We start from the raw sequence: 26,913 nt of genomic DNA on the forward strand, positions 1-26,913 counted from the left end.
GCACTCAAGTTAATGCAGCATAATAAACAGGCACTGAAATAAACCCCAGCATAATTTAACATAGTTCAAGGAATGATACCATTATGCACTCACGGGAATTCCCAGCCCATTCCTGGAGTGCTGGAGGCCCCAAAAGCACAACTGAGGGACAGAGCTTTGTGTACGATTAGCAGACAGACCCACAACATTTAGGGCTCTAGCTGCAGAAAGGGTTTGGAAGGAAGAACCAAGGAACTGGTCTCTTAGAAAGGGTCAACAGAATGCCAGGGGTTGGGAAAGGTAGCAAAACCAGACGAAGAGGACCTTTGGGGGCGTAATAACCATGGCAAAAATAGATTTGTGGCAAAAAAACAACAACTGGAAGTGTGGGCGTTCCTCGCCCCGAGACAGTTGTTTTAAGATTTTAGTCCTGCCTCTCCAAGCAATGGGACGAGAAACACTCAAAGTTCCAAGATGACCTTCCTTCAGAGCGGGAATGGGCTGTGTGTGCTGCCACACACCAAGGCTGTGTTCCTATTTACTCTTACATGGTACAGGAAGAGAAAGGAGAGAAACAAACAAAAAATGAAAGAAAGGAGAAAGACAGGGGGGGAAATTACTGTCTGTAAGCATACCCCCCTTTAGAAAGAGATAAACACCCACGTAAACACGCATTTGAATTTTCTGTTCCTAAAAAAATCTGTTAAAATCTGTTTAAAAGCTCAAGTGCCCCTCCCTCACCAAGTAAGTGCTATCAAATTGATTCACAACTAAAGCGCTTTTATGCTTCTGTTAAGCGATGTGCAAACCTAACTAAAAGTCAAACGTGTCCTACAGAACTCAAGTGTATTTCAGAAAATGACCCCCAAAGCAAAAGGCATTTTCAGGCTGCTTTTAATTCCAGGGCCCTTCATGTAAAGGAAGAATTAGAATGAAGCAGACAAAAACAATCAAGTTTTTCCCACTGTGCAAAGACACATGAACTTAGGTAGCAACTGGACATAATGTGGAAGAGCCATGAGTGATCGTGCAGTCCTAAGAAGAGTTATACCCTTCTACATCCACTGAAGTCAATACATGAGTATAATTCAATACATAAGTATAACTCTGCTTAGGAGGGCACTGCAGGTTGAAAAATAGAGGGCTCCCTTTGTGGACTGGGGCTTTGTGCGTGTGTGTGGGTGGGAGAGTAACAACCTTCCCCCCATGTGGTAGTTAGCTCCGTTAAAGAAACAAAAGACAAGTCTGATAATGGGCACCTTTCTTTTTTCTCATGCTGCTTATTGTAGTTCAGAAAAATTGCATGAGGATAAAGGGTTAACCCCTCCCCCCCATACACAAACTGTGGCCCTGATCTAAATCTGGGCAGAGAGGAAATCAGCTGCTTTCAAATGTTATGTTGAGAGCTCTGACCTCCCCGTGTCCCACTGGGTTTAGAACAGGAACGCAAGTGCTGCATTATAATATCTGAAAAGCCCTTGAACTTCAGCTGGTAAAAAATAATAATAACCCATCCAGCAGTTGTGTCATTTTATGACAAGTACAGAAATCCAGAGACATTCAAGTGTTGCCCTGATTGCTTAATGGAGTGGCTTCTTGTGAGGCTTAATTACATCTATTCAGACTCACACATGAAGAGGAAAGGCAGGAGTTGTGACAATGGAAAAAAAGAGCATGCTTTATATGTGCTCTGGGTGGCTCTGAAGACAGGAGATCATCTCTTGGACAGGCCGCCCTTCATAGCAGATTTGATAGACAGCTGCAAAAAGGGGAAACCTGAAAAGAAAACACAGAAAGGCAATCTCTTAGGGCCTTCGTATGTGAAAAACTGTTCTCACGTCGGTCGGCGTGTTCCCCGCCCCTGCAATGTCCAGTCGACCAGACATGAATTGGGAATTCCACGCTTGCAACTTTATTCCCAGCCGGGCCAGGAGAGAGGGCCATTTTCCTGACTTGGAACAATCCTAGGGGGCCAATATTTGCCCCTCTAGGGAAACTCACAGATGAAGAAAAGTTGGTTTATATATGCCGACTTTCTCTACCACTTAAGGAAGAATCAAACCGGCTTACAATCACCTTCCCCTCCCCACAACAGACACCCTGTGAGGTAGGTGGGGCTGAGAGAGAGTGGGTTAAGGTCACCCAGCTGGCTTCATGTGTAGGAGTGGGGAAACAAATCCAGTTCACCAGATTAGCCTCTGCCGCTCATGTGGAGGAGTGGGGAATCAAACCCAGTTCTCCAGATCAGACTCCACTGCTCCAAACCACTGCTCTTAACCACTACACCATGCTGGCTCTCAGAGGACGATGATCAGAGGGTACCTGTGTTGTTCTGCAGTAGAACAGTTAGCTTCAAGTCCAGTAGCACCTTAGAAACTCTGAAACTCTTGCTGGTCTCTAAATTGCTAATGGACTCAAATCTCACTGTTTTAAGGATGATCAGTACACCATCAATGATCACTGCAGAGTTTCTTAGATAGTAACCCCGCTCCCCCATAGCTACCAGAAGCTGGAGGAGGAGGAAGAGTTGGTTTTATACCCCACATTTCTCTACCTTTAAGGAGTGTCAAAGTGGCTTACAATCGCCTGCCCTTCCCCCCTCACGACAGGCACCTTGTGAGGAAGGTGGGGCTGAGAGAGTTCTGAGAAAACTGTGACTAGCCCAAGACCAGCAGGCTTCATGTGGAGGAGCGGGGAATCAAACTTGGTTCTCCAGGTTAGAATCCGCTGCTCTACACCACACTACACCACACTGGTAGCAGCAAATTCTACAAGAAAAACATTTTTACCGCACGGGCTTAGCACCTCCCACATTTTCCTACTTACTTTTCCACCAATTCTTTCTGTTTAAGGATGCGATACACCTCTGCAGACGTCTGTGGCCCTTGGAGCTTTTGCCCATTCAGCATTTCTTGCTCCAACTCTTCAATTGACTGAATATTAGGGGGGAAAGATCACAAATGTCGATGCTCATTTTAAAACAAGACGGTGGTTTTTCTAACCAGTAGAAGAATTTCAGAATTTTTTAAAAATGTATTCAGCCAAAAATAGTTTGGCAGGAGCACATTACATACAAAGCCTATTGAAATTCTGCAATCAGCCCCCAATATGAACCATTCTACTAGAATCTGCAAAATTCTTGAGCAGCACTGAAGATATGAGGGTGGGATGAGCTAGCAGGAAAGTCTAGATCAGGGGGAGGGTTCTCCACGAGGGTTGCCTAGTTTCGGGAATTCCTGGATATTTGGGGGGGCAGTTCCTGGAAAAGAGAGGAAGCTCAGCAGCGATGTTATGTCACTCTACAGCTTCCATTTTCTCACAAGTTCAATGGAATTCCATAGAATCGGCAGCCTGAAGCAGCCATGTCTGCAAGGGTAACTGATCTCTGTAGTCTGGAGATCAGCTGTAACTCCGGAAGAACTCCAGGCGGGCCTGGAGATTTGGTAACCCCTATTTCACATCCACAGTGCAGAGTAGCAGGAGTTTGACGAAAGTAGACAGGAGGGTTTATTGTACCTCTGAAATGAATTCGGAATTGCGTGCGGAGGCCAAAGGGTCCAATACTGTCATTTATAAAGTGCACTGGCCTTCTAGACCTACTCTGAGCCTTCAGAAAGGAACTGGGTTAAAAAAGCCCCACAAATCAAGTAATAGTTTCCAATGGATTCAACTAGCAGCAGATCTAGCACATGGTAATACTGTATGCCTGTCAAGGTAATATCTGCATGTGAAGCCCATCACACCAAACATAGCACATGGACACATGAAGCTGCCTTATACTGAATCAGGCCCTTGGTCCATCAAAGTCAGTATTGTCTACTCAGTCCAGGAGCGGCTCTTTAGGGTCTCAGGCAGGTCTTTCACATCACCTGCTTGCCTAGTTCCTTTAACTGGAGATGCCAGGAATTGAACCTAGGACCTTCTGCATGCCAAGCAGATGCTCCACCACTGAGCCACAGCCCCTCCCCAGAGTTGCCTTGCTAAATCTGACTAAAGGATCCAATAGCTCTCACTCGGTATTCAACCCAATGGCCAGCCAGATGCCCCCAGGAAGCTTCCCAAGCAGGGCACTGCCAAGAAAACTTGGAAAACTGTTTGTTACTTGCGAACACTGAACATGCAAATGCCATTCATAGCTTTCATGTCTGACAGCCATTCATACACCTCTCCACTCTATGACACACAGATGTTCGTCATTCCCCCCCATCCTGTCTTTTCAACTCTGCTTTCCTATTCTGAAGGAAAGTCCACAAGGCAGCATCCCAGGCTCCAAGTTCACCTCTCCAAGGCCATCTCTTCTGCTCCTAGTTAAAACATGATTGTGCTCAAAGAGGGATACTAAATGTGTAAGCTACATAATTTTCTGGAATGTCCATGATGGTCATTTGGATTGGCAGGAAAGGCCACTGCAGGCAGGGGAATGAAAATGCCCAGCAAAATCAACAAAAGGCACTGCCCTGCCTCTTCTACAGCAGATTGCCTTAATCTATATTTCCACAAGTCACAAGATCATTCCAAACGAGGACGATTCAATCTAGATAGTAAAAGGACCCCTTTTTATCATCAAAATATTTTGATGATAGTAGTTGTACTATTAGTGTCCACTGGCTGAGAAAATACACGATGACAAAAAGATCAAAATCAGGGTGCTCAGTACATATATGCATTCGTGGCCCCTTTGCAATAGCTCCACAGCCACCCAAAGGGGTCCCCCACCTCCTAGGTTGGGAACCACTGATCTAGAGTAACTCTCAGGCCTTGAGAAAGTGCCAGACAGAAATGCAGATACCATACCTTTCCTGTTTTCACAAATGCTTCGGCCACTCTCCGGTTGCGTCCACCGTAACATGTGGTGATAAGATCTGCTACCCCACAGCTCTCCAGGAAAGTGGCAGTGGACACCTGCCCTTTGCAGAAGATCTTTGCAAAGGCAATCATTTCCATTAGTCCAAGTCGGATGACAGCAGCTTTGGTGTTGTCACCGCAGCGAAGGCCATCACAAAAGCCAGCTCCCACTGCCACGATGTTCTATTGAAGAAAGGAAACGATGCTGAAACAACTGCATGGTTCGGAGACTCTGAAGATACAATTAAATCTTTAATGCTTACTTATGTCTGTGTTTGTTTGTGGTCCTCATGAGCCACAGAGGGCCATCCACCTTCCCCAACCCTGAACAAAACCCACAAAAACTAAAGTGGGATCCAGTGAACACATATGAAGCTGCCTTATACTGAATCAGACCCTCGGTCCATCAAAGTCAATATTGTCTACTCAGACTAGCAGTGGCTCTCTAGGGTCTCAGGTGGAGGTCTTTCACATCACCTACTTGCCTGGTCCCTTTAACTGGAGATGCCTGGGATTGAACCTGGGACCTTCTGCATGCCAAGCAGATGCTCTACCACTGAGCCACAGCCCCTCCAGTGGACAGAGAGCCAGTCCTCCTCAACCAAAGAAACTTAGCTTCACATCCCACAACAGCTGGTCATGGGCATCACCCATTCTGAATTTATAAAATGGGTGTTTAGGATATACCGTAGAGCTAATCACCCAGCTGTATGTCGGTTGCCATCGGTGCATTTTTTAGGATAAACAAGCTTAACACAGACACCAATGGCATCTACGCATGCAAAAGGTCCTGGATTAACAGTGCAATCTTATGCAGAGTTACTGGAAGTTCATTGAAGTCAGTATACTTAGATTAGAGTAACTTTGGAGTAACTTTGCATAGGACTGCACATCAATTTGCAAGATCTTTAGTTAAAAGCAAGGTTAGCATTAGGGTAAAATCCTCCACCTGAGCTTGTGGAGAGCCACTACATGTTACACAGTATTCTACTAAATAAGCCAGTGGTTTGACTCTGTATAAGGTAATTTCATATACTCAAATGGTGAATACTAAAAGATATCTACCAATGTACAAACCAGTTTTTCCCTTTCAGACTCTATACAGCATCGAGACAGGCAATAGATCACACGGTTCAGTTAAGATTCAATGAACTACAGAGAACTTTGCCACAGTAGATACAAATCAGAATAGATTGCCCAGTGCATCTTGCCAAGCTTAGCATGGAGCCGACATAAATAACGGAACTTCTCTTGCATTCCCTCCCTCCCAGAACAAGGAGCCGCCAAAATGAAGCGACTCCACATTAGAGAAAGCACTGGAGATATACGGAACGCTACTAAATTATTTTCAGGATGATCAAGGAACAGCAACAATTCAGGGTTATACAACACTGCGAATATATCACAATGAACAACGGATCTGTGCAGGGGGAGACAAAAAAAATGTCTGTAGGTTTATAGATCGAATCAAGCCTGAACTGACCCTAAAAGCTAAAATGACTAAACTGAGGCTATAGTACTTTGGTCACATCATGTATGTGTGTGTGTAAAGTGCCGACAAGTCACAGCCGACCCCTTTTTGGGGGTTTTTCATGGCAAGAGACTAAGAGAGGTGGTTTGCCAGTGCCTTCCTCTGCACAGCAACCCTGGTATTCCTTGGTGGTCTCCCATCCAAATACTAACCAGGGCTGACCCTGCTTAGCTTGAGATCTGACGAGATCAGGCTAGCCTGGCCCATCCAGGTCAGGGTGTCACATCATGAGAAGACAAGAATCACTGGAAAAGACAACCATGCTAAGGAAAGTTGAGGAAAAGAGGAAGTTCCAACAAGAGATGGATTGACTCTATAAAGGAAGCCACGGTCCTCAATCTGCAAGATCTGAGCAAGGCTGTCAAAGACAGGACATTTTGGAGGACACTGATTCATAGGGTCGCCATGAGTCGGAAGCGACTTGACGGCACTTTACACACACACACACACACACACACACACACACACATAGAGCAGGTGTGTAGGAAAGGCAGGATCAGGGACAAGTGGCATTCCTGAAGATAACGCCGTTTCTGGCTTCCCCCCAAAGCAACTCTGAAACTATCTGAAAAAACACGTCTTGGCAACATGGAAAGAGCAGAATTAATAATGGGTTGGATATAGAAAAAAAAACTTCCATTAATGGAAGAGGGGCCATTTTGGTCACACACACCACCATTCTGTTCCTGTGGGCCCCCGATTGTCAGCAGCAGCACGATGGGGGCATTGTGGGCTGCAGCACGAGAGGGGAGAGGAAGAAGTCCAACTTTAGTGACAGACATCCATTCCTCCTGTGGAGATGCCTGCATGAGAAAAGCAAGCTGAAGGGTAACATCAATTTCTTATGCCTCTCTGAGGATAGTCACCGTTGGAGGGGAAGGGCAAGATAAGAGAGAGTCACACTAGAGACATCCCCCACCCCGGTCTTAAAGGAAAATGTGTGTTGAGAATCCGGACAACCCGCCTCCTCGTCTACAACCCTCCACTGACACTCCAACACTGGATGTGGCCATGCATTTGATACACTGTGGAATGCCCCCAGCATCAGAAGGGTAGTGCAGACATGCTTTAGCCATGGCTTGGCAAACTGATGACAGAGTTGCGTTGGCCAAGCACTTCCCTTCAAAAATTACGTTTTTGTAGCATAGAAGCCCTTCTGAAGTTCAAAGGACTGCAAGGAGAGGGGGAACTGACTCCTCACAACTGGAGTCTCACTCCCCCTAGGAATTAGCCACAGGTTTCGGTTCCTCTTTGCCTATTGCAGTAGGAAGGGGCTTCTTCCACTTGGGCCGGAGTGTCCCAGGAGGCCAGTATCTCATCTAGCCAGGTATCACAAGTGGCGGACTGCCCCGATTAACTTACAGGGAGATTTCCCAGAGGGTTGCTGACAACCACGCAAGCAGAGAACGGTGACTCTGTGAGCACCACAGAGCCTACTTGGGTTGGACCCTTTATTGTGAAAACACTGATCTGTTTCACTTCAACAGCCACCTCCTCCTGCACTCCTGCCACGTGGGAAGAGGCAATGGGTGACCCAATGCCCGCTGTTGGCTCTGCAGGGCCCTGTCCGTTTGGCTTGCTCTTGGGCCACCGTAACTTCTCAGTCCACCCCGGATCTCACTATGAACATTCAAACAGGAGTTCACACAAAATTATTGGTAATTGCTTTAGGTATTTGAAGTTTGGCATGTCTCCATCTTCTTACAGGAAGGTATTCTCACAATCACAGTCTCCTTTATTGGCATAAAACTGATCCACGGAGAGACTACGTAATAACATAAAATTGTTGCAACTGAGCATTGCTGAAGAGGTTAGAACAAAGGTAAGTAAAGAGATGCTAAAGTGAATACAACCCTCTAATTAACTTGCTGGTGAACTTTCAGAAATTGTGCCATTTTCTCCAATATATCAGGTGAGCGATTGTTCAATAGAAAAAGAACATTAAGAGAATCAGAAGAATTTAACTTATTTGTCAAAACTTAAAAGTTTACTGTGAATTTCTGCATAGAATCTATAATGGAATTAAAACATGAGCAATTGATTTAACACAATTGTTACCACAGGGACAAAATCTATCTGAAAGGGGGATTTTCCGAAATCTTCCTTCCAAGGAAGGCATTCTCATTTAAAAGTATTTACATACTTTTCATTAGGCTTGACCTTAGAGAGGGAAAGCTATCAAGCAGCCAATACAGACAGGAAATTCTTACTGACAGGCAGCTGTTCGTAGCCCTGTCTCTATGGTACCTTTGGATTGCTGACAACTATATAATGCACCTGCCATTTAACGCAAAAAAGTTACTTCCAGGGCTGTCCGTGTCCCACAGTCCATCAGCCTGTTTGTCACATACAATAAAAAGCATATTCTGAAATGGATATGCAGAAACGTGTTCATCTGAACAACAGGTGTTCTTTCTATAGTAACCATTTCAGCTGGAAGACAGGAAGGCTGCATTTTGGATGCAGTCTTTAAGTTTCACTTCAGCAGCTAAAATTTATCGTTATTAGCAGAAGAATGCCAACAATTCTCTCTTTCCCTCTGTAACATATGGGTTGCCTTCAACTGTGAGGCTGGGATCAAAAGAAGAGTCCTGCTGGAGCAAACCAAGGTGCCATCTAGTCTAGCAGCACATTTCCCCAGGTAGCCAGCCTACAAGCAAGGCACTGTTGACACCCAGAAAACAGTACTCTGTGGCACACCACCTCTGAAGATGGAGATGTCATTTAACCATTGTGGCTAATAGCCATTAACAGACGGATCTTCCCAGAGTTTGTATAATAATCCCTCTTTAAAGACATCTAAACCAGTGCCTGTCAGTGCAATCCTAAACAGAGTTGTTCCCTTCTAAGTCCACTGAAGTTAACTGGCTTAAAAAGACATAATACTGCTTAGGACTGCATAGTGTACCTGAGCATTCTCCTTGAGCCTCAAGGAAAAAGGTAGCTGATAAACAGAATAAATAAAGCAGATCTACTTAGTCATTTCTGCAGTACATAATAGAAGACTTTTTTGGGGGGTCTTTCCTGAATCTACTGCTGAGCAATTTAATTGGATGATCCTGAAATTCTAGTACCATACAATAGTGGGCCAGAACTTTGCTCTATGCATTTTCTCCATACAATTCATAACTTTATAATCTTCTATCATGTCCCCTCTTACTTGTCTGTCAGTCTAAACTAAAAAGCGATGGATGCAATAATCCTTACTGGAATCTTTCTATTTAGATGGGCTGAAGGAAAAAGAAAAGTTTTTTTTTTTAAGATAAAGATTTACTTTGCAGTGGACATTTTTACTATGTTATACTGTTGGATACTTAGCTTGGGAGCTGACATTTATAGGTAGCAATCCTTGCTTCTCTTTTAGCACCGGTGCTTGGCTTTTGACTCATGCAGCACAAAGCTAAAAACACATTTCTATAAATTAGACACTTGGGCCTTGCCGGACTATGCTTTTTTTCTTTTTTAACTAGAGGACCTTCCGTTATTTGCTTCTTCTTCTCAGAATACAAGTGCTGTAAATTAATACCTACAGCAATCAAACCGTGGGCCTGCCAGCATCTAACACCAAGAGCTGGCGTGACAGAGTCTTAAGAACGGGACCAGGAAAATGTGCTTCTTTCTTCCTTTATTTTTTTAATTCATCTGCCTGATGAAGGTCTTTAGAACCCAGAAGCTTGCGCAATGTTTTACAACCTATGGGTCGGCATCAAAGTTATGACACAATTGTGTTTCTTTGTCTGGATTTTGTGTGGGCCGACATGGCTGTCTACACCTTTCCCACTATATTTTAGGACTCGCTTCAAACAGACAAATGACAGCAGGACTGGGATTGCTTTGTTTCTGGCAACTTCTCAACACGAGCAGCGTGGCATTGCCTGCCTCTTCAGTCATACAGATAAGAACAACTCTCAATATCGCGGCGCTTTCCATTAGTTGCCAAGGAAGAAATGGCTGTCTTAAAGAAGACAGGCTGAGAGGAGAGCTGGCAACGCCCTTTACCTTTGCTTGAGCATCAGTACGTTGCTCAAGGTTACAGAGGAAGCAAGCATTAACAACAGAAGTAGAGCCCTGCTGGCTCACACCAGCAGTGCATCTAGTACAGCATCCTTTTTCATACGGCAGCCAAGGAGTCGGTTTGGTCGAGGCCAAGACTTTCCCCGCATGTTACCTCCTTGTATCAGAGTTAAGCCAGGCACTGAGTTCTCAGAGCATACTGTGCTCTAATTTCAGGGGAAGAGAGTTCAGCAATCTTGTTTCCTGCCCCAAACAAATCTTACCTTAAGCGCACCGCAAAGCTCAACTGTATCTGCATCATCCACCACGGTAATTCGAAAGTTGGGAGTCTGGAGGAGTTCTTTGAAGAGGAGGCCGTTCTCCAAAACTTTACAGCCTTTTTGGATGGAAGAAAACGAGAACGGCTAACTTTACTTGAGGAACCGCTTTCAAACTGAGCAGAGATCATCAAAATAAAAGCAGCTCTGCCTTGAAACCTGTATGTATAATTCAAATTTCTTTTGAGTGTGCTGTGTCATATTTAAATCTTGCCTTTCTTCTAATTTACAGTGGGATCATCCCATTTATCCTAACAGGGTCACTGTAGGGCAACCTGAGAGTTAGGGACACAGGGTCATCCGAAGAGTTCATGGCTGAACTGTGATTTCGGTCTAATTCACCTTGATCTATATGCACTATATGAGAGGCAGACTATCATGAAGCCCTCCGTGAACATGTTTGGGATGAGTTGAGGCACACTAATGCCCTAAGTGTCACTAACTATTGGGTCACCCAGAAATCACTCATCCAGCCACACTCCATAAAACACGGTTGACTCTTGATCTGTGTGAATAAAATTATGGGTGCAACCAGTGAGAAATCAATGAAGCACAGTTGTGTATTCTAATTGATTGTGCCCTTCATATAAAAAGCCATCTTGTATCTAGAAAGGATCCAATTCAATGGTGGAGTTAATTATTTAGATCGATAGCATGCCATGGTACAGTGGCAACTTCCCATTCGTTAGTAGGGAAGCCGGGAAATTGTCCTTGGGTTGAATGTCTCTAGCAAACCAATCATGAGTTAAGACACACATGGTTCCAGCTGTTATTCTATTCCTCTTTCTTACCACAACATTTTCCTGCTTGTATCTTTGAAAGAGAGAGAAGTTCGGCAAGTAAAATATGAAAGAATGGAGAACACCCTGATTATCACTCAACAGCGGGAGTATTTTTATTCAAGAGATTAATTATTCCTCAAGATTACCTATTGTGGTTTCACAGAACTTCTCTGCTGCGACCTCATTGGCTATGTTTGCCCCCATTAGCACACTGATGTCGATTCCCATTTTCTCACGGATGATGTCAGAAATGAGTTTGAGTCCTTCTGGGCCTTCGTCAATTCCCTGCAGTAAATGTTGAAAGGAAATTGCTAAAAGTCAGTAGTCATAACAGGAAGGGCAACTGGTATAATTATCCTTGCCAGTGGGTGACATTTACAATGATTTACATATTATTTGCATATGACTCAAATCTCATTTCAACAGGGACTACTATACCACTGCTTCACTTGCGAACTATGGTACCATTGTGTTTTTTTTACCCACAAACATTTTAGAAGTCTGACCCAAATAAAAGATTTTTATATTGGGTTGGATCCAACCAGCTTTTTTGCCGGTGAGCATGGAAAGAGGGGTTCCCTTTGACCAGTCAAAAACACTGTGCTAAGGATCATGGGATCTTCATGTAAAATGGAAGAGAGGAGAATGTTGTAAGCTACTTTGGGCCCTTTTGAGGAGAAAGGAAATATACATATAAATGAAATATACATATACATACAAATGCCATGTGGGACAAGGGCTGCAGAAGGGAGCAGAACTGGGTGAGACGATTGGAGAGGGGCCGTGGCTCAGTTTGGAGAGCATCTGCTTGGTATACAGGAGGTCCCAGGTTCAATCCCCGGCATCTCCAGTTAAAGGGACTAGGCAAGTAGGTGATATGAAAGGCCTGTGACCCTGGAGAGCAGCTGCTGGTCTGAGTAGACAATACTTAGATGGACCAAGGGTCTGATTCAGTATAAGGCAGCTCCATGTTTTCATGAGACTGAGTGAAGAAGCTGGCTGGATCTTACCCACTGAATCAGATCAAAGCATTCACCAGCTCTTGACTGCACCATCCTCCAAGTGAGATGGTAATTACCTCTACCCATAAGCAAAGCAGAACCATCTCCACACATCACTAGCAAACAGTGTGTCAGTATTCCTGGACATGCCCAATTCCCCAGTGTGTGCAGTCACAAAACATTTGGCAAAAAAAAGAGAGAGTAAGATTCAAATAGAGGGAGGGAAATATTTTATTTTACTATTTACTTCTTATTTTGGCTAATAGGCTGATACCTGAATTTATGCATTAAGACAGCCGATACAGACTTTTAAGCCAGTGTGATGTATGAAGCACTTCTGTGCACACACAGAATGGGGAAGAAGGGTGTTGCAGCGATTGTCTTCTTCTGTAGCACACCCGCACGTCTCAAGGAGCGCTGCTTTAGAAGGTCACCCCTGACATTTGCGAGGGCTTTGAGAGCGTAGGGGACCACTGAGTGAAGAGGAGCTGAAAAAAATCCCATGCACATGCAGAGCACAAATCCCATCCCATGCACTGGTCATAATGCTTGGGGTATCGGCCAAAAAGTTCTTGGAAGCTATTTTTACATGCATTTTCCCTACTCTTGAAAGCTATCCAAGGTTCAGAGCTATTTAAGGTTCCCAAAGTTGTAGTTCTATCACTGCGCCAAACAGCACCAGGTGTAGCCAAATCAGTACAAGGAATGAACTGAGACTGCAGCTTCACTGCTGCTGCTGTAAGTTCTTGAGAAGATATATACCGAAAAAACAAGAATCCAGGAAGAACTGTCCCAAGAACAAAAGGAAAAGGAGCCAAGAAGATACGTTATTTCTTCCTTTAATTGAAGGGAAATTCAGATAGGGAAAACCAAGATGAAATATTTTCCACACACTCCCCTGTTGAACTGTTTCAGAGAATTCTTTTATATGCTCAAAAACAATTTATATTTTTTCTTATATACCTTAATGAGAGTTATGCCGATAGCTTTCTTGGCTACATGCCCTGTTATCTCATCACAGATTTTATGAATGAACTGGTGGGGAATGACGAAAACCAACATGTCGGCATCTTTAACGGCTTCTTTCAAGTTTGGAATGGCAACCTATACAAAACAAAAAAGAGGTGGAAGGAGAGAGAAGAGATGTGAAATGAGGATTTCCCCCCCCCTCTTTCTTTTTTCTGTAAAAAAAGCTGTGTCAGGGGTCCCCAACATGGTGCCCATGGGCGGGTGGATGCCCAAAAGGGCTTCTGATTGGCTGTGCAGATTAAAAGGCTTCCTGTTAAACACAGCTTTTGCCTGAAATGTTGAAGAATCACTATCAGTTATATATAACCTTGCTCCCTGACATTTTGTGGTTGGCTCCACCTCCTGTGGGCTCAAAAAGGTTGGAGACCCCAGAGCTATGTTAATCCTCAGCACGTCGTTGAAAATGAAATATTTTGTGTGTCCCCCGCCCTTCAGTAGAAATTATGATTACTACAGTTGTCAAGGTAAGCAAGATATTTCCAAGCCAAGCAGATGCCAGGCCAAAAGTTTCAAAGTATCTTTTTGCTGGCGTCTGCAAGAACATTAGCCTTCTGCTGGAAAGGCAAAAACCTGAATGTGCACAGTACTTAATTTACACAGCTAGAAAACTAACTGCTGCATATTTAACTGGCAGTCATAGCAAAATGTAAGTAGAAAGCAGAAGCCAAATTTGGGACATCTCTCTGACTAATATAACCTAATAAAATAATATTGCTGGTAGCTGTGCTTCTAAGTGGGAGACCACTGTTGTTTTTCATAGGGTTAGCCAGGAAGGTTCAAAATTTGTATTTCACAGAACATTTAATTTGTGAAAAAGCATGCAGTAACTCTGCACAGCACTGCACTAGAGCAATCTAAGCCTGCTGACTTTAATGGATTTAGATTGGAGTAACTCTGCCTAGGATAGCACTATATGACATTTCAGCAGCAGAGACAGTAATCCTAAACAGGTCTGCTCAGAAGAAGAAGAGTTGGTTTTTATATGCCGACTTTCTCTACCACTTAAGGGAGACTCAAACCGGCTTACAATCACCTTCCCTTCCCCTCCCCACGCCAGACACCCTGTGAGGTAGGTGGGGCTGAGAGAACTTTGACTAGCCCAACGTCACCCAGCTGGCTTCGTGTGAAGGAGTGGGGAAACAAACCCAGTTCACCAGATTAGCCACCGCCGCTCATGTGTAGGAATCAAACCCGGTTCTCCAGATCAGAGTCCACCGCTCCAAACCACCGCTCTTAACCACCACGCTGGCTCTCAGAATCCAGTCAGATCTATTCAGTGGAATTCACTCCCAGGAACCAATTCTTAGGGGTGCATTTAGTAAGTACTTCGCTACAATCAGTAATATACTTGCTTGTACTATCTTCAAACTTTCCTGTCCACCTATATATCTAATTGCTCAAAAAAGGTGTTTTTTATTTTTAAAACCACCACCCACCCATATACCTTTCACAGCTTCCCCAATAAAAACTTACAGCAAGGAATATTATCAGCATGCAATACCAAAAACAGTACTTGCCACGGAAGAGTTGCACAACAGAGCTACACCTCTGCACAGGCCACAGGGGATAATTACAACTACTTGATCGAGAATGAAGTAAGGGGCAGGGGAACTAAAATTCCTTGGTATGAGAAAGAAAAATAATTGGGGTTTTTTGTGCCCTCTGTGCAAGGGAAATGAGCAATTCACAGCCTTCACCAAAAGTTTGTAAAGGTCCAGGTATTCTTTTCTGCTCAGCCCATAAGTTGTCTGTGTATGCATAATAAAGACAGCTGACACCAGAGCTGGGATAATCAAAGGGCCAACTTTATTTTTATTGCTCAGGAGGGATCTGCAGTGCACACAAGCCAAAAAACACCCCCAGAACTAATTGCAGTGTGGGCAATTGTCGGGATGCAGAAGCGTCAGGCCTCCTCTTTTTGTGCATCCCAGTTCTTAGGGCGAGACCGCCCTGGCTCGGAGTCGTCACGTGTGGTACGGCTCATGCTCCTCCTTGCCAAGCCTTCTTTAGTGCTCGAGGGAGGTGTGCCACCTCCAATCCCCCAAGCCGCGAGGTCTATAGGTCAAGGATCAAGGAGTTCCTGTCCCAGGTCACCGAGGCCCCAGGCCTGGTCTGAGAATTACTCCTTCATCTTCCAAACTGATGCCTCAGGGTGCTCACTGGAGTTGTACCATGAATCATGAAGCCACCTTTTCCCACACTGCTCCTGCATACCACCTATCACTTTCAGAGTAGGGTTGGCAAAACACCCACCCCAGCTTGTTGCCAATTGTGTTAGAGGGGTAAAAAATCCCTACCTGGCCCCCAGATGGGTGACCAGCTGGCGCCTGCTCTGAAACAGAGGGAGGGAGGGTGGGTGTCTCCTCTGTTGGCTTCCAAAGATGGAGGAACTGCCCAACCCAGACCCTATCAGCTCCCTTCCCTTCAGCCCACCCCTCTTCATGTGTCAGGCCCGTGGATGAATGGAGACTGGCTCTCTGTTCCCGCCACTGGCAGCCAACCTCCGCCCCTCCCATCACTTCTTTGAAGGTGGGATGGGGCAGTCTTTGTTAAGGTATTAAGTAGCCCAGACCTCAGCATGAGCGCCAAAACACATATGGAGCTACTGGCTTTTCCATTCTCTTCAATGGAGAAGCCAGTTTCAGAACAAGCATTCCATCATGCATGCAGGAGATGCCCCCTTGACTGAAGGCAGTGCCTTAAAACCCTCAAGAAATCAGTGGCCTGGAATATTCCTGGATGCCATCGCCCTCCCTCCAACGCTCATTTGACTGAATAGATTAACTCCACTTCATACAGTCCCATTTAAGCTCTCAACTGGCACATACAATCTCCCACCCTCCTTCTAGGCTGCGATATTCTGCTGCCAAGCATTCAAGCTCAGTTGTTTTGTACCTGGCAAAACGGAAAACTTTTTTTTTTTTTTTTTTTGCAGACAGTCAATACTGGAACTGCTATTCAGCTGTAGAACTCATCAGAGGAAACGACTGAAGACGGCTTGTAGCAGGTGACAACCATCCTCTCTTGGAGTTCAAAATGTGAATTATGCTCCACTTCATCCCTGATAAGGTCCCGCACAGACTAACACAAACACACACAACAAATTTGGCCAAACCTAGCTATTCCAAGGCTTACCACATTTTCTGGCAGCTTGTATCCAGGAAGATATTTTACATTCTCATGATCGTTATTGATGATGTCGGTCAGTTTTCTTCCATTCACATTTTCTTCAAAGACCCACATTTTTACAGTGGAAGCGAACTTCTTTACTGCTTTTACATTATTGCCTATTATTTTGGCTACAGCAGATCCCCTGTAATAAAGAGGGAAAAGAATCATAGTAACTTAATTCTGAGGAAGGAAGTGTCAATAATACAAGGCAGTGGTCCAATTCCTATTCAAACATTCTCCAACGGAGGATATCGGGGAGAGAGAAATGCAAAGAAGGCCATACGTACAGTCTGCATTCTGTCAATCAGCATGAGGTTTAAATTCAGTTGAGCCAAATGAAAGGTGGGGTATAAATATTTTAACTTTAAAAAACTGCAAATTGCTCAGTGGAGGGGTAGAATAGGGGTAGGATCCATTCAGTTGGGATTTCATTAATTGCCAATCAACTAAAAAACCTTATAACGTAATGCTTTTTTGATTGTGTAAAAGACATTTCTAATGTTAGGTCTAACAAATCAAGCTTCACGTTTATTGTATGTACTATATACTATTGTTACAACACCGCTCACCAGTTCTGTAATCTTGTTTTGTTGCACTTTGTTTTTTACTGTTTTTATGATGAATGTATTTTATACTGACATTTTTACGTTGGGTGCCATGGTTTGTAATCCTGCTTTGAAGCAGAGTTTGGGGAAGCAATTATATACTGTTTTATTGAATTATTTTTAAGCTTTTGTATCCACCTTGAGTCCCAGAGAGAAATGAACTAAATGAACAAACACTGTCAGTGGGCTTTGCCATTCAGGATGTTTACAAAAACTATAAACGGCACTAATGAAGAAGTGTAGAAATGCTTTGAATGAAGGAAAGATCCCTACACACACACACACATTTTATCATTTGCAGTAGCATCAAATTGCTAATATGCAAATTATGGAAGAAAAGACATCACAGTACTTTCACCAATGACTTGGAAAAGGAGGTCAGTGGTAGAATACATGTAGGGTTGCCAGGTCCCTCTTTGCCACCGGTGAGAGATTCTTGGGGTGGAGCCTGAGGAGGGTGGGGTTTGGGGAGGGGAGGGACTTCAATACCATAGAGTCCAATTGCCAAAGCGGCCATTTTCCCCAGGTGAACTGATCTCTGTCGGCTGGAGATCAGTTGTAATAGTAGGAGATCTCCAGCTAGTACCTGGAGGTTGGCAACCCTAAATACATGCAAGCTAGCAATGTATAAGAATATCCCCCTAAGCTAGGTAGTTAACAAATAAGCAGCATAATTGGAAGCTAAAAGCCAACAAGCTCGGAACATACCTGGAAAAGAAGCAACGCACTATTCACGTGGAAAATAAACCCATTAACCATCTGCCTATGAGAACCAAATTTAAATTTGCTTAGTGTGATTGCCAGCTGCCTTGCAACATCTTGCAGGGTTTATACTGGCATGGATCCAGCAGAGCCTTTTTGTGGACAGAAGGACTTCTGCTTGAGGACTGTGGTTTTCTTGCCTCCTGCTGCAGCCAAAATTCTTCCCCCTCAAAATGCTTCTCCTGGGCATTTTGGGCTGCAGCAGGAGAGGATGGTGAGAAAGGCACACTCCCCAGGTGAAATCTTTCCATCCACACAAACGCTTTGTTGAATCTAAGCCGGGGCTCCCCAGCGTGGTTCCCATGGGCACCGTGGAGCCTGCTGGCACCTTTCCCAGTGCCCGCCAAGTGTTTTTAGAAAGTGGGCAGAGCGAGGTGGGGCTTCTGCTCAGGAAGGTTTCTTATTGGCCATTAGAGATTTGATTGACTGCAGATTTTATTTAAAATGTTGCAGCTGCCACAGCACAGGGATCTTCACTATGTGACTCAAGGTAAACTGTAGCAGCTGTTGTATGACTGGCTACTCCGCTTGTGGCAGCCAATTTTTTGGCTGCACCTACCACATGATATCAGAATTCCAAAAGTACCTACAGGCTCAAAAAGGTTTTGAGGACCCCTGATCTAAGCCTTTACTAGTCTTCTCCTCTTTATATCTAATTTTGTTTTTCTTAAACGTTGTAAGGCTCTTTGCATGTAACAACGTAACAGAGAATTCTTACAAATTCTTATCTAATAATTATGAAATGCTGTATTTTTCATTGCATTGGGTTGATCTTTGATAGAACAATAAAATGTGTGACTGCAAAGTCCTAACAAGCAGCCCTTGAACTCCAACTAAGCTGGAATCCAACAATCGCCAGAACTAGTATTTATGTTTGAACCAATCTTACATAATAAATTGTGACATGCCAATGGAAACAAAACAAATCATTAAAGAGAGAGAGAGAACCCAGTCCAAGAAACATGTCTGGCCCTATCAGCACAAACATTGGGATTTCTATGGGATGGGCACAAGGAATTACTGTCTCCCACTGATAGGTTCTTTTCCTTCAAACCTTTAACTTTTCCCAAGTTAGCATTCCATAGCTGCAAAATTACTGCTTTAAAGATTAAGGCAACCCATTCAGTTTTGTGAAGAATTTTAGTTACTCTCCCCACTATCTTGGGGGAAAGAAACTCTTGGGGGAAAGAAACTCTGCTACTTATTTCTCCAATTAAGACTACTTCTCCAAGATCAACTTAATTCATGCCATCGTATTCCCTATTACTATGTATGGGTGTGAAAGCTGGACAAAGAAGAAAGCTGATAGGAAAAAAGTAGATTCCTTTGAAATGTGGTGTTGGAGGAGAGTGTTACGGATACCCTGGACCACCAAAAAAATAAAAAAATAAAAAAACCAGTGGGTTTTAGATCAAATTAAGCCTGAACTGACCCTAGAAGCTAAAATGACTAAACTGAGACTGTCATACTTTGGACATATTATGAGAAGACAAGAGTCACTGGAAAAGACAATAATGCTAGGAAAAGTTGAAGGCAGCAGGAAAAGAGGAAGACCCAACAAGAGATGGATTGACTCACGGTCCTCAATTTGCAAGACCTGAGCAAGGCTGTTAAAGATAGGATGTTTTGGAGGACACTGATTCATAGGGTTGCCATGAGTCAGAAGCGACTTGACGGCACTTAACACATACACGCTTCTCCTTTAAACTTCAGTACTAGAAAGAGGACCTCAGTGATTGACAGCAGCTCTTTCATAATTTGACTTGAACACTTTCACTCCCTCTCAGATTGGGAAACTGAATGGCAAACTGAGCAATTTCCCAAGAATGACAGTCAATCGAAACTGCCAAAAGCTCACCCTCGGCTCCCATCCCCAATTATCCTTCCACAAACCTACACTCAGAACATCAGCTACGGCACCAGCATCCTTGAGTTTGGTTCGCAGAGCTGTTTAAGACGCAGAAAGCAAAACGAGGCTGGTAGTTAAGTTCCCGCTATGAAGATTTTTCTGCGATTTGGATTAGAATGCAAAAACACTGAGCCGGCAGCAGTCTAATAAAAGTAAATTACACAGCAGGATCTCGTTGCATCTAATCGTGAGGTCGGGCACCTTCCAGGAGAAGGTTAAATGTCTACAACTAATTGAAACAATGCAGTGGAGAAGCAGCCATAGGATCCAACGGATGCCTTCCAAACAATGGAGGTCTACCGTAAAGATGCCAAATAATACTCTGCCTGAAGCTTTTCATCATGATCAATAAACACACACACACACAAAAGGGGGGGGGGGAAGACCCAACCTGAGAAACCAAAAGCTGGGTACCCAAGGTTGGGTGGAGAAAGGTAAAATAATGTTACGTAGAAATATATTTATCTTAAGGCGCTTGGTGTGTGGTTTTAGTTTAGAAACCTTATTAGTTGCTATTGTGATTTGTTCTATCATTATTAATGTTTTTAACCCTGATTTAAGAGCCTTAAAATAAATATATTTCTACAAAACATTATTTTACTTTTCTCCACCCAACCTTGGGTACCCAGCTTTCCATCATGAGCCAAAACACGTTTCTTTTCTCAACGTGTACTTGTGAGCAAGAGTCTAGTAGCGCCTTAAAGACTAACACAGCTGTAAGCTGTGACTCACAAAAGCTCATAATCTGCCAGAAATTTTGCAAGTCTTTAAGGTGCTACTGGACTCTTGTTTTTATAAGTCATCCTCTTTTACACACATCGCTTTTCTGTGACTACAGCCTGGGCATTATCACATGGGCAGTAATAAAATTAGATTCAGAAGCATTCCAATAGCCTTGACGAAAGCTTTTATGGATTGCCCAACTGAGGATGCCGTTCCAATGTTCTGCTCACTGCTATCAGCTGCAAAAAAGTGGCAACAGATGAACCATTAACTGTTCAACTCATTCATCAACACCATTTGTTCCAATGAACTTGACAACTGCGTGACCTACGTGATGGATGATGGTGACAGGCATATTTATGCAGCTCTGTCCGGCAATCTACTCTTGTTGGTTATGGTCCAAATCAGTGCTTATCCCCCCCACACACACATACACACTACAATGTCAAGTGGTGTCCATAATACACTAAAAAGCACTCCTAGCTTTACCATCTACCAAGAGGGTTCTTAGCTTATCCCTGCTCCTCTGTTCTTTAGTACCCAGCAACAAAATGCACATAGAATCACAGAGTTGGAAGGGACCACCAGGGTCTAGTCCAACCCCCTGCACAATGCAGGAAAGTCCAAACTACCTCCCCAAAACACCCCCAGTGACCCATACTCCATGCCCAGAAGATGGCATGGAGCTTCGGAACTTCTTTTGCAGCCTGTATGGCTAACAATCTCTGGTGATACATTTTCTGCTTATTTATCTAAAAGATGCCCTTATGTAATGGAAGATGGTCCCAGAATACCTTTCAGGTAGCCTAGCCCCAAAATCTTTTACGAGGGATTGAGAGACAACCAAAACCTTACTGAACTAGGTCCCTGGGTATTTCCTCAGTTCTGGAATAGGGTGCCAGAGGTATTCTGGTATTTCTCTGACACCTCCTTGTATAAGCTGGGGGTGTATGCCCCACCACCACCATCTTGGCTCCTGCTAGTTGGCTATATGCTAGGGATCATCCCTTTCCACACTAAAACAACCTGATTACCATGTTCTTTCCCTTTCAAGACAGCCTGCAAAGGGTATGGTGGGGGGTGTCATCCACCCCAGCTCTTTCACTAAAAGGAGCCATGTAGGAACAGGCTACCTACCTCAGGACTATTTTCTTGCCAAGCTACTCATCACTCCTGTCCACATAAGCTCCTTATAAAAGACCTTGTCCTGTTCTACCACCCAGCTCAATTCTAAACCTGGAACGGGAGAGAGAGAGAAGTCAGGATTTTATATTCCAGTACTGTTTCTGGTACAGAAAGCACTTAAGGTGCCCAGAACATTCTCTCAGTCTTCCCTTATCCCAGGGGCACTATGGGGCTTTCAAAACCACTCACCACTACCCATTTTACATGACCCCCTACCACAAAACTTCTCTTTCCCTCCTATTCTGAAAGGCACCCAGTTAGAATTTTAGATTTACAAAACTGCATTGTAACAAAGATGTAAGAGCCCCATGGCACAGAGGGGTAAGCTGCAGTACTGCAGTCCAAGTTCTGCTCACGACCTGAGTTCGATTCTGACGGAAGTTGGTTTCAGGTAGTCGGCTCAAGGTTGACTCAGCCCGCCATCCTTCTGAGGTCGGTAAAATGAGTACCCAGCTTGCTTGCTGGGGGTAAAGGGAAGATGACTGGGGAAGACACTGGCAAACCACCCCGTAAACAAAGTCTGCCTAGGAAACGTTGGGATGTGACGTCACCCCTTGAGTCAGGAATGATCGGGTGCTTGCACAGGGGACCTTTACCCTTTTAACAAAGATTGCTGTAGTTTAAAATGTGGAGTCTCAGCACATGTATTTCTCTACCCCAACCAGGATAGCCCAGGCTGGCCTGATCTCATCAGATGTTGGAAGCTAAGCACCCATAGTTAGTACTCGGATGGGAGACCACCAAGGAAATCCAGCATTGCTATGCAAAGGCAGGCAATAGCAAACTACCTATACGTGCCTCTTGTCTTGAAAATCCTATGGGGTCACCATAAGTCACCTGCAACTTGATACTAAAAAAAAGTATTTATCAGTAAGAATTCAGTCCTAGTTCTTAAGTACACTAGAAGTATACCATCTATGCATACTGAAAATATATACTGTAATTTTCCGTGTATAAGACGACGTTTTTTCTTTAAAATTTAGCCCCAAAATTAGGGGGTCGTCTTATATATGGAAGTCAACTGTTGCCACGGCCCCAGCTGTCGGGCTGGGTGGGCGGCGACCGGTTTGAAAGCCAGACACCAGCCGGCCAGGGCAACAGGACTCTTTCGCCCTATAAGACGTCCCCATGTACAAGACGACCCCTATTTTTTCTTAATTTGGGGTTAAAAAAAATAGGGGTCGTCTTATACATGGGGGCCTCTTATAGATGGAAAAATACGGTAAATACAAGAGAAATAGCCAAATAATCAGAACAAGGAGAAAAGGTTCTCACCAGCCATCAGAGTGAAGGGCTTTTCAGAGGTTTTTCTGCAGTTTGGGTGCTGACCCAAGGCAGTTTTTCGCCAAGCTACCTCCCATCCTCCTTTTCCATTTATTGTCTTCCCATGGCTTCTTTGTTGTTTCTCCATGCTTTCTCAAAATAGGATCAAAGGTGGTTTGAGCAAGCCTTGAGAAATGAGGAGAAAACTATGGAAAGACAATAAATGGGACGAGGATGTGAGGAAACCTGGGGGGTGGGGAACTGCTGCAGATTGGCAGGACAATTTCCATGCGAGAAGAACCTTAGTCAGCTCCCAAGCTAAATGGCCTCTCAAGAAAAAGAAAAAACAAGATGCTAACACAATCCGGGAAACAACCTCTCATATGACTATCCATACAGAATTTTAACCACTCATTTACATGTGCTGATATAAAACAGTCGAGCCCCCATCAAAAACCTGGATTTTCAAAGAAACCCTCATTTCTTATTTCTGCCCCAACATGCTGATGCGTAACTTGAGATCTTTTGCACAAAGCACCTCCCGTGTTACCATTTTAACACTGATCTCAGTCCCACTTAGAATTTTATTTTACCCCCTAGACGTTTTTGTTAACGTCCAGCCAGACGGAAAACTCTGCAAATGAAGAGATAGCTCTATGATTTATGAACTTCAGTGTGTCCCTAATAAAGCCATCCTCTGAATTGTATTCCATCGGGGCAATATGGTTACCGTATTGACCAACATTTGTTTAATCTTGATCTCATCATTTTTTAAGCCTCTAGCAATATGTTACCTTGAGAGACATATTCAGTTAGCATCCTTACAAACAAAAAAGAATCACTACAGTTAGATCTCAGCTGTTGTTTTGCAATTTGTAGAGACAGCAAGATATCCATGTCAACCAAATGGCTGCATTTCTAATTACATTAAACGGCAAAAATGAGATAAGAATCACTCCTTCCAGGCAACGTTAATAACCTCTAACCCAAACTGCAAACCAACAGACTACCTCCTCTCATTTCCCCATTCCCCAGCCCATATAGTCTTCTGTTGCCTCCTGCCTTTAAACTTCTGCGACAGTTTCTACAAGAGGTTGCAAATTAAATTTCTGTTTTTACAGTTTTGGATCTTGTAAATGTACATTTGTTAACCTCCAGCCAGAGGAAAATCTTCGTGTATGTGGGATCATGTAAACGTACGCCTGTAGGTAACAAACTCAGCCACAACTGATGGACAATGTCTAGCCATTTGAACAAGCTGTTATCAGCTGAGGCTGCAGAAGCTATCGCTGTATATACAACAAAAGCCAAAGTAAAAATATCTTACTACAGCGTATGGACTGAAATGCCTTTTAAAAAAAGAAAAGAAAAAGAACAGAGAAGCCAAGGGGCAGGTTTTCTCCTGAAATGCACACCAGACCAAAGTTAGGTTCAGAACTGAAGGAGTGAATGGGACCAGTCTCATGTGCTGGATCATTTAGAACCATAGAGTTGGAAGGGACCACCAGTGCCATCTAGTCCAACCCCCTGCACAATGCAGGAAACTCACAACTACCTCCCCCACATACCCCCAGTGACCCCTAGAAGATGGCCATGAACTGCCCAATCGAATCAGCATTGCTGACAGATGGCCATCTAGCCTCTGCTTAAAAACCTCCAGGGAAGGAGCACTTACCACCTCTTGAGGAAGTCTGTTCCACTGAGGAACCGCTCTGTTAAAAATTCTTCCTAATGTCAAGACGGAAACTCTTGATTTAACTTCAACCTGTTGGTTCTGGTCCGACTTTCTGGGGCAACAGAAAACAACCCGGCACCATCCTCTATATATGACAGCCCTTCAAGTACTTGAACATGGTTATCATATCCCCTCTCAGTCTTCTCCTCTTCAGGCTAAACATACCCAGCTCCTTCAACCTTTCCTTATAGGACTTGGTCTCCAGACCCCTCACCATCTTTGCGGTTTTTATTTTAAAAAAATAATTTTTGCTTCCACATCATTAACAGATATAAAATATAAATATGGGGTGGCGTGAAGAACTGTGTGTGAGGGGTAACAATTTGGAGATCCCATCTCACCCCTCCAGGATTGAGCAACCTCCCTCATCCCTCCCCCTTTTTTTAAATCCTTTAGCAGAGAACTGATTTAAATGTGATACTAGCAAGGGGAGATGACTCTCCATTGTGCAAGTCTGCACTTGCACATAGTCTAATTTAAACTGGACTGCTACCCATGCAAACCAGCTATGGGTACCTCATTAGAATGCCACCCACCCTGGCTACCGGATATCTGTTGTGCTAATTAATTGCTGAGAGGTGCCCAGTGGTGCTAGCAGACAAGACTTTGGGTGGGAAGTCCAGGGCTCAGTGAGGAGGCCGCAGCTTAACACTTGGAGTATACATTACTATATAAAAAGGGGGGGGCAAAAGACCAGTCAATCTGGAGTCTACACTTGCTACACCCCACCACTGGAAATGGCTCTGCATTGCAGCTGGGGTTGGTAGCTGGAGTTCATCTCCAGGCGACAGAGATCAGTTCACCTGGCCACTTCGGACTCTATGGTATTATACCCCATTGAAGTCCCTTCCCATCCCTCCCCAAACCCCGCCTTCCTCAGGCTCCATCCCCAAAACTCCACCCCCATGCAGATTCTCAAAACTCTGCATTGGGGCTTATCTTTGAATTCTGAGAACTCAGATGGGGGAAATGTGAATGTACAGAGCGGCACATCCAAGGCAAAACCTCCCGTGCATCAATTGCCACGAACTCAAAGCACTGGGCACCACCCTGCAATAAAAGGGGGCACGTCCATGCTGTATTCCCCAGTTTGTACAGACATCACTTTTACAGACTGGGCAATGCTACCAATCCGATCTAGCAAAGCATCCAAACCAACAACAACAACGTTAACAAAACAAAACCAGGCCCAGTGCTCTAAAGGCCTGACTCACATAGGACAAACCTATTGCCGTGCAAAAACGGAAACTGCACACACAACCATTATAACGCCGTTGCAGAGTGGAAGCAAATGACTGCTGTGCAACCCCCCCCCCCACAAGGAAGTAGAGGGCAGGGCAGAGCTTGGCCAGAAATACGACTTGTCAAAGTTAGCAACGATCCTTGTGCCTCCCAGAGGGTCTCCGTGGAGCGTATTGCGTGAAGGTCCTTAGAAACATCAATGACAGCAGGTGGTTAAAAGAGGGAGTGGGCTGCAGCTGCTTCTTCTTCCTCCTCCTCCTCCTCGGGACCCCACAGCAGCAAGAGCCAGAGAGGGGGCAGCTTCCCCGCCGCTTGGATCGCTCGGCTGCTACTCACCAGTTTCCTGAGCCCACGATGCAGACTTTCAGGGAGGAGGACGGGAGAGCCATCGCAACGCCGCGCCGCCCACCACTCCCAGAGGCAGGTGGCGGCTGGGGCAGGAGCAGCTCTCCGCCACGCGCCCGGGGCCGCTGCACACACTCCCTCCGCCGGCCACGCAGAACCGCCGAAGGCCACACAACCCCCCCCCCACTTCCAGAGCGGCCAGGGACCGCCCCTCACTCACCCGGGGGCTGCCGGGAATTGTAGTCCTTGTATTTATAAAGGACTTGGAGGCAGTCTGAAATGTAACAAAGCAACGTGTGTGTGTGTGTATGTATATATACACACACACACACACACACATATATATACATATACACACACACAACTTATATAACAATATATATTGTTATATAAGTTATGTATATATGTATATATATGCAACTTATATAACAAAGCAACACACATATATATGTTATATATATATATATATATATAT

The 26,913-nt window shown here is 44.3% G+C and overlaps 1 protein-coding gene across 2 annotated transcripts; it reads right to left on the reverse strand.

Moving 5' to 3' along the window:
• Nucleotides 1–1,464: 1,464 nt before the first annotated feature.
• GPD1L (glycerol-3-phosphate dehydrogenase 1 like) lies at nucleotides 1,465–26,490 on the reverse strand. Of its 2 annotated transcripts, XM_056857503.1 has the most exons (8): nucleotides 26,430–26,490; nucleotides 16,634–16,811; nucleotides 13,433–13,573; nucleotides 11,615–11,753; nucleotides 10,633–10,745; nucleotides 4,774–5,007; nucleotides 2,806–2,912; nucleotides 1,465–1,755 (listed from the first exon to the last, which is right to left on the reverse strand). In XM_056857503.1, the coding sequence occupies exons 1-8, from the start codon at nucleotides 26,480–26,482 to the stop codon at nucleotides 1,659–1,661; spliced, it is 1,062 nt and encodes a 353-aa protein (XP_056713481.1). In that variant the 5' UTR covers nucleotides 26,483–26,490; the 3' UTR covers nucleotides 1,465–1,658. The 2 variants fall into 2 exon arrangements, with proteins under 2 accessions (XP_056713481.1, XP_056713482.1); XM_056857504.1 differs by lacking the exon at nucleotides 2,806–2,912.
• Between the last annotated feature and the right edge of the window lie 423 nt (nucleotides 26,491–26,913).

The sequence above is a fragment of the Euleptes europaea genome, chromosome 11 (assembly GCF_029931775.1).
Source record: "Euleptes europaea isolate rEulEur1 chromosome 11, rEulEur1.hap1, whole genome shotgun sequence".
NCBI classification, from domain to species: Eukaryota; Metazoa; Chordata; class Lepidosauria; order Squamata; family Sphaerodactylidae; genus Euleptes; species Euleptes europaea.